At 35.7% G+C, this 8,879-nt stretch overlaps 1 protein-coding gene across 1 annotated transcript; it reads left to right on the forward strand.

Annotated features, from left to right (window-relative positions):
* The first annotated feature begins 1,117 nt into the window (after window positions 1–1,117).
* Window positions 1,118–2,225, forward strand: LOC114078328. The gene is made up of 4 exons (XM_027918948.1): window positions 1,118–1,199; window positions 1,301–1,393; window positions 1,495–1,599; window positions 1,869–2,225. The coding sequence occupies exons 1-4, from the start codon at window positions 1,119–1,121 to the stop codon at window positions 2,223–2,225; spliced, it is 636 nt and encodes a 211-aa protein (XP_027774749.1). The 5' UTR covers window position 1,118.
* Window positions 2,226–8,879: the final 6,654 nt, after the last annotated feature.

Raw genomic sequence — 8,879 nt, forward strand, 5'->3', positions numbered from 1 at the left:
TCAAGATTAAGAGAGAACAACTTGCAAATGAACGCAATGATAAAGCTAAGAAAGAGCAGGCACCATTATCACATAAAACAAAGAATTTTCAGGATTTCATTCCACAACAAGGAAAGAGTAAATTGCTTGGGCACAAATCAGTCATTCAATCGTCTTTAATGGAAGAGCTTAGAACCTCACGTATGATTGCAGGGAAAGGACAAACTAAACAGAGGTTATTTTAATTTGAAGAGTCCATTTAAGATAATGGAACTAAACTTCCTATGAATAATTCTAGGTTCCATACGTCCTTCAATAAAGATGTTACTCCTTCAGCACATGCGACTGGAACAACACTAGGTAATGGAGAGGCACGACATGATATTCTTGATCTACCGAATTGCAAACAGGTAAAGAGGAAGCCGGTCATACCAGCTAGTACTCTTGATCAGTTTCTAAAAGATCAAGGGATACACAAAGATGATGAAACAAAACGTGACAACAACACAACAAGTGATGTCGAATTTATGCATACTCCTATTATTAATGAACATAACAAAGGATTGGATGATCGTGTGGAACAAGAAGAGGAAATTGACATTGATTGTAGTACAAAAGTTATGTTTTAAACCTTGTAACATTTAGAACTCATTATAAAAGAAATATCTTATTTCATGTCTGTTACATCAATCTAGAAATGTCGAAGCCAAAAATAGTTCGAGGACATACAACATGTAAGGATATTCATGCAAGAAATTTGGAAGAAAGAAAGGAGGTGACATTTGATAAAGGACAAGCGGTGGGACCAACTAATAAGATAGTGTCACAATTAAGTAACTTTATAAGAACAATTGCAAGGAATCTAGATTCATCAGCTTGATGTACACTAGTTGGCATGTGGTGCCAAATGATACTAAAAAGCGCATGTGGGAATACGTCAATGTAAAAACAACCACTCTTGAGAATTCATATTTTTTTTTACTTACTGAAACTAAATATATTTTATTTTGCATAGTCCAAATTTCTACTTCCAGTAGAAGGAAAGAAGTGGGTGATAACTGGTCTTCGTGATGCTTGGAGGCGACACAAGCAAAAAATTAAAAAAAGAATTTTTTTATAAAAATAGTACCCTTGAGGATATGCTAGCAAAATGTCCTGATGGCATTCCACATAATCAATTCCGCCAGTTGATCGAGTATTGGAAACACCCAACTGTTCAAGTAAGGTTAAAATGGTGCATTTCCACTCATCGACTAATTCTGTGTCATATCTATACTTTTTATACATATCAATTCAATTATCTCTTTGTTTTTAACAATAGGCTATATGCGAGATGAATTCTCAAAACAGGAAAAAACAAAAGTGGAGGCATCGAATGGGACCTATTAATTTTGCTAGAGTACGCGTGGCATTGGTAATACTTAGCTGACATTTCATACAAAATTTGATTTTCATTTTTTTGTACTTTATAAGAACTTACTGATTTATTAAAATTTCTTTTGATATAATCTTTAGCGTGCAGCCAAAGACAACAACGAAGAACCATCAAAGCCTGAAATATTTATTGCAACTCGTACCAAGACGGGAAAGGAAATCCAGGCTGATACCCAAATTGCAATAGTAAGTTTTTCAAAGAGGATTATTAGTGAACTTTATTCAGACTTAACATTTATATTGTGGGGAGTTTGACTACATTAAATTTTAATCACGTATGCCTTCTTCTTCTTCTTCTTCTTGTGCAAGTTCGAGGAGTTATCAATTATTTGTCGACATTGTTTAATTATTTTTTACGAAAAGTTTTCATAATGTTTTAATGCTTGATCGCTATCATAGGATTGGAAATGAAATAGTACTTACAATTCACTATGGATGCCAATTTTATTCAATAGGCTGAACTTCAAAATCGCCAAAATTCTGGGGAAACAGCTGATGATGCATTTAGGGCAGTGTTTGGAAAGGAGCAGCCTGGTCGAGTTAGGTGCTATGGTAGATTAGTGACAACAAGTTCTTTGAAGAAAGATGAGGAAATTAACAATCTAAAACAAAAGCATGCCGATGAAATCACTTCTCTAAAGGAAGAATTGAGAGAAGAAATGCGACATTTATTCACTCAATTGCTGCAAAACAACCCTGGATTGAATTTTCAAGATATACCAGGGTGTGTTGGATATAACCTTGCTTCACCTATTTATGCAAGTAGTGCACAAGCTGTAAGAGGCACAAATCTTCCATTTTCTTCGGGGTAAGCTCAAGATTCGGTTCTTCAAAAGGTATTTTGTATTTCAAATTCTCTGTTAATAATGTCAATATTGTTTTTCCTCTAGTTTAGTTGGTGTTCTTGGTAATGAAATTCAAAACTTATTTTTACTTGTCTAAGTTTAGTCCACCAATTTATAACTGTTAAGAATGTTTTTGTTTCTGGTTTAAGCATTCGAATTGTTAGTTGAATAACTGTTCTGTTAGTATTGTGCAATTGAGGAGTCTGTGGCTAACACATTATGTTTTATGGCAGATGCCAATGGTGTTCAATTCAAAAATGATGACACTATTTTCTACCTTTAGCTTCTGAATCCAGCTCATTGTAAAGGATATTGTAGCTGGTCTTTTAATGGTCTGTCTGCACCTTTATGAAGCTATTGCTATTTTATTAATATTGGTGTCTTTTAGCTAGGTGGTTGTGGCTGTTAGTATTAATGTGCTGGAGCCTGTGATTAAAATGTCTACATGCTAGACAATTATAATACTATTGTTATTAGTATAGAGTTTAATGGTTTGCAAACCTTTACCTTTGTAGGGTAGAGAAACCATCTAGAGCTTGACCATTAATAGAAGATCTTGTGGGTAGATTTATTATGTTTGATAGATCCTTAATGGTTACTTGTTTAAACTACAGACAAGGCAGAGAAAATTGGAGAGGAAAATCTGCAGGGGATTTTCTTGCAGCCTGGTCCTCTATTTTTTGTTCACTGTCTGTTAAATCTTTACCTTGTTCAAGATTTTGTTTGTGTCTTTTTATAGCATTCCTTCTCTTCTTACTAAACATTTCTCTTGTCTGTATTTTTTGTTTGTGTCTTTTTTGTTCACTGTCTGATGATGAACCTTGCCCTAGAGATTACTTCTCTTGGAATATGGGTACTGGGATTACTGGGATTACTTCTCTGAACTTCATGATGAACCTGCAGGACGGACCGTGATAGACTCGACGGACCGTCGTGGACTCCGTAACCCCACACTTAGACTTCCCCATCTTCCTTCAGCAGCTGCACTACGCTGCCACCTACGGACCGTCACAGACACGATGGTCCGTCGAGGTTCTCCGTTCCAAAACACTTAAACTCTATGAATATGGGTACTGGGATTACTTCTTTGAACTTCATGACGAACCTGCAGGACGGACCGTCACAGTCACGACGGACCGTCGTGGACTCCGTAACCCCACACTTAGTTAAACTCTTGGAATATGGGTACTGGGATTACTTCTCTGAATTTCATGACGAACCTGCAGGACGGACCGGCACAGTCACGACGGACCGTCGTGGTCTCCGTAACCCTACACTTAGTCAGACTTCCCCATCTTCCTTCAGCAGTTGCACTATGCTGCATTTCTTTGAAAATATCATGTCATGTTGTTATGTATTGATTTTTGTGGACACTTCTAAACTATGTTATGAACCTTGTTTCCAGTGGTCATCACTGGTTTGTTTGAACTACTTGTGTGTAATTTTTACATTGAAGTTTACAACAGAAGACTGCACAAATTAAACTTTTGAAGTTTAATTTTTGAGAGCCAACAACAGAAGACTACACAAATGTTGTAGTCCTTATAATGTGTAATTTTTACATTGAAATTGTATTTAGATTTGGATTGGTTGTCTTACAGTGAATTCTCTCTGATTATGCACTTCCACAATTAATTGACAAACTTATAATTTTATTTTAAATGTGCAGGAAAATGGAGGTAATTGAATTTGAGTTTGGCCAGAAGTAAACTCTATCCATTGTGGCAAAAGATGAAGAAATTTTTGTATTGTTGTCATATACGTTTGAATGACACTTTTGGGTTTTTGCAACTTGTTGATATTAGAGATCTTTAAGCAATCACTTTCTATGTTTTGGTTGTACATGAAATATTTCTCGAAGTTTATTTGAAATATTTAGCTTCAATTTAATGATTAATTAGTTCATTTTGTGTTTTAGGTCACTTGTATGTATGTAAATATATTATATATATTTGTGCTACATGTAGGCTTATAAATGTTGAAGTTACACTTTGTAAGTGTTGCTTTCGGTAGATATAAAGTTACACTTTGTAAGTGTTGCTCTAGATGAGATATAAAATCAACACTTTATATGTGTTGCTATAGATGAGATATAAAGTAACAATTTATAAGTGTTGCTATAGCTGACATATAAAGTAACACCTTATAAGTGTTGCAATAGATGAGATATAAAGTTACACTTTATAAATGTTGCAATAGATGACCAATAAAAGGCAACACTTTTTAAGTGTGACCAATAAATCTGAAAAAGCAACGCTTTTAAGTGTAGTCTAACAAAAAATAGGTGTTGCTAATGCACGTCTTCAAAGCGTGCCCTTATACATTTGGCTACGCTTTATAGGTGTTGCCAAAGATGGCAACATTTAAAAAGTGTTGTCTAATGTCAAAGGTTACGCTTCTTTTGGGAAGCCCCTAAAAAGTGTTGCTGAATGTCCAAAAGTGTAGCCTTTTCTAAAAGGCCACACTTTTTGCTAGTTTAGGCTACACTTACGTGGTGTTGCTGTAGGTCGAAAATGGTGTAGTGCTTGTACTAAGTATGGGTATATGAAAGCACACACCAAGCAAATGCATGATTAAGAAGAGCTCTTTCCTACTGATATGAATTATGGAAAGTCAAGTCAGTGGACTTGCCAATTTTGGATTAGGAAAGTCATGCCATGAGAGTAACATGCATCATCATACTTATCATTTTGCAAACAGCACATAACATATTTTAGATATCATATCACATAGTTCATATCATTCTTCCATATGTCATGAGACCTTGGAATCATGGACTTGACATTAGGACTTCCCAAAATGAGGTCTCAACATATGGGACCTCAACTTGGGAGCCTTCTTTAACAAACACAGAGTCTGCTTCATTCATTAATACGTACTTCTTTTTCATTTCTTTAATATACTAGTCCAGCCACAAGTCATACCTAGGATATAGTTTAATACTCTCATCGGGTTCGCTGTGCAATGACCACGAATAACCTAGTTTTGTTACTTAAGTCTAGCTCACCTATTGATTATCCTATCCTAATACCAAAGTCTAGCTCACCTCTTGATTATCCTATCCTAACACCATTGGTATCGTTCATTTCTTTATGTGCATTCGTTGAGACTGGCCTCATTCTTTCTTTGGAACTTTAACCTTAACGGACATAGATCATGTGAGCATCATGAAATCCAGAGTCCGCCCCACACTGAAAAGAGGTGGAATAATCGTCCAAAGAGACTCGAGCATGCTAGCGTATATAGGGAGTCAAACCCTGCTAGATCCTTGTATTGGCACTATAGGTTCGAAGACTAGCATATATAAGGAGACCCATACCCAACATGCCGGACAGTATAATCTCATGAGAGTTATGTTAACCTACGCCCTTCCCGAAGGAAGGCATCACCGCTCATAGCTACCCTGTCGATGCTCAGCATAAAGTTCCATTACATTAAACTAATAAATCATGGAACTTGGCTTCTATCATGAGGACATCATTTCACATTAGATGATTTTCATGTCATCATTAATATTAAGTATGCATTAACTTCAATACTTTCATTAGAGTGTTCGTAGAGACTGGTCTCTTCATTAGCTTTACACTCTAATAGGTGAGTATGTTTTGGTAACATTTCCTTAGGCTCATTTGAGATTGCTCTCATCTTTCACATTAGCCTCTTATCATATTGTCACCTCATTCATTAACTTTAACACATTTGCTTTTCATAATTACTCACTCCTTCACGTGAATGTTCATTTCATCATATGTCAATACACTTGGCCATTTAATGTGTTTCACACTCTTACTTAACCCTTATAGGGTTACATTATTTTATGAATATACTTCTCAGGATCACCTACTTTTAAACATATGCTAGAGTTATGAGTCCACACATACAAGCCATGAGGCTTAATTCATAGTTTGTCTAAGTGATTCATGTTTCCCAAGATTATGTGGTACAAGACTTATGCATTTGTAGATATGCCAAGATATTGATTTTTAATTTTAAAGGCAGCATTCATTAAATATTTACTTATGTATGACTTATGTGTCAATACAGAATTGGGCAAGGGAACCCGGTCTTATTTTAAACTTGATAATTGCATTTTTCGGTGTTGGGGGACCCTAGTTCAATCCCCATCAACCCCATAATATTTCCTTTATTTTTCTCCTCTCCTCTTTAGTTTAAGTCAAGGAGGTTGTGGGTTCAATCCCTCACAAGCTTATTATTTTTCTTTTAATTTATCTCTTAACTTTCTCACCTATCCCAGAGGTTGTGGGTTCAATCCCCACTCTCCACATCAATTTTCTCCTTTATTTTTCTCCTTACTCTCTCATCCATTCAAGAGGTTTTGGGTTCAATCCCCACTCACCACATATATTTTTCCTTGGATTTTTCTCACGAAATTTTTATGAAATTTTCATTTAGTGACATAATGGGTTCAATCCCCAATGACCTCACATTTTTATAAAAAAACTTAAACGAAGCTCATTTTTTAAAAGTTGGCTGAGACTACAATTTCCAGCAGGCTGGAAATTTAATCTCTTCCAATCCATTTTTGTCTTAATATTTTGTTGATTTTTTTGTAGCTTTGATGTAATGTCTTGGGTAAAATCTTTAATGATTTCACTTATTTTACACTAATTTTTCATTGCATTTTATACCATTTTGTTTGACCGAACCCAACCTACCAAATGCTGGAAATTTGTTCACTATTTTCAACTTCTTTTTATCATCATTCATGCGTTAATTCTTAAGGCATTTTGTGGATCATTTGGTGCATCTTTAAGTGTAATCATTTTATGATTATATTCAGCAAATAATTACCATTACATCGAGCAACATTACACCACTTTTATACCTCATGATTTACACAAACAGTCGCTCATAAAATTCAACCATAAAAACATGTTATTTTCACATACTTTCGGTGACATAACTTAACATGCTTACAATTCCAAACACATAATCATGAACACATTATCACAAAAATCACACTTCATACTTAAACTACCAGCAAACACACCAACAACATTATCTCTCACCTATTTCACATTGAGATCAAAGGGATACTAGAGACAAGGAGTTCGCCAAGAACGGGAACAACCCTAGTTTCAAGATTCACTGAATTCATGAGAAAGAAAATTCTCTTGGAGAAAGGAGCTAAGGAGAGAAACACATACCTTATTTCAATGTTGTTCAGCCCACGACTTGCAGCCCAAAAACCTTCTCCAAACTCACGTCCAAATCCCAAAACCCCAACACAAACCCGATGGAACTTTGCTTTACGTTTTTGGTTAGCTTGTTTGTTTATATTTTTCGTGTAAGTTCTTCAAGTATGAAGAACTTTTGTAGCTTTTCTGTTCTTGTGTTTTAGTTAGGCAGAGAGAACGTAAAAGAAAGAGAGAGAGAGGCAGATCATTGGAGTGGATGAAACATGAAAAAGAGAGACGTTCCTTAGGTTAAGAATTCTAGTTGAGACTTAGTCAAAATAAGTTTGTTCAAATGTTAAAATCTGCTCTTTTTTTAATTATATGTTAAATGACCATAATGCCATTACAAAAATCAGATTATAAACCTCAATTTAATCCACTTAAATGTTGCTTCCATCGAGGTTCGAATCTGTGACGTCCCCATCACGAAAACGGGTGCCTCCGGGTCGACCCGACCCAAATCGCTCCATTAATTAATTAATTAATAATAATACTCTGATTTTCCTTTTTATTATATCAGCATTTAAATATTACATAATTAAATTAATTCATCAATTTAAATAATAAAGTTAAATCATTCCTCCCACCTAGGTTCGAACCAGGGTGGAGCAAGATTTTGCTCAAAGGCCAATTTCGGCCCTTTTGATGTACCGTGGTTTCACGGTACTTTCAATGCGTTTTCATTAAGTTTAGTGTGTGTCTAAAGCCTTTTTGTATTGATTTTTTATGTAGTTTTCTATTTATTTCCAGGAAATCTGTCCAAAGGAGAATGCAGATATTTTGAGCTGAAATTTTAGAAGTGGACCACCTAGGGACCCCACGACGGTCCGTCATTACTATGACGGTCCGTAGGGGTCAACCGTGGTGAGAAGATAATGGATGCTGAAGGAAATTAGGAAATTCTTACCAAGTGTTAAACAAAGAATGATCACGACGGACTGTCATAGCCACGACTGTCTGTTCAGCACATTCGTCAATGCTAACAGAGAGTAGTCCAGTACCCAACTTCAGAAGATTCTAAGAATCGTGGGATGAAGCCCCTCGTTAGACCATCGTGCTTGCAATGGTCCTTCACACCTGTCCGTCGAGGGTAACAGAGAGTTCATGAAGAAAAGAAGCAGAAAAAGAGCTAAGTATAGAGCGACGGAAGACAACGATGGTCCAACATGTCCACGACGGTCCGTCACGTGGGTCGTCGACTCAAACGCTCTTTGGGCAGATTTTTTCTTAAATAGATTTCCCACTTTTATTAGGTTTTGTTTCTTATAAATAGTCAGAAAAACCTTGTTTTTGGAGTTACACTCTTGGATAATTTCATTTATATTTTCTTAGTATTGACCTTTCGATTTTGGGATTTGATATTACATTTCCGATATCGATTACTAGTGTTTTGTGATTTATTCAAGTAAATTTCTTGATTTTG

The sequence above is a fragment of the Solanum pennellii genome, chromosome 8, assembly GCF_001406875.1.
Source record: "Solanum pennellii chromosome 8, SPENNV200".
Taxonomy (NCBI): Eukaryota; Viridiplantae; Streptophyta; class Magnoliopsida; order Solanales; family Solanaceae; genus Solanum; species Solanum pennellii.

Excerpts from the sequence above, each read along its gene's own strand:
- LOC114078328 (XM_027918948.1), top strand. The coding sequence starts at position 1,119 with ATGCTAGCAAAATGTCCTGATGGCATTCCACATAATCAATTCCGCCAG. Across the intron at positions 1,394-1,494 it reads CTAGAGTACGCGTGGCATTG|CGTGCAGCCAAAGACAACAA; the intron begins GTAATACTTAGC and ends TATAATCTTTAG. Across the intron at positions 1,600-1,868 it reads CTGATACCCAAATTGCAATA|GCTGAACTTCAAAATCGCCA; the intron begins GTAAGTTTTTCA and ends TTTATTCAATAG.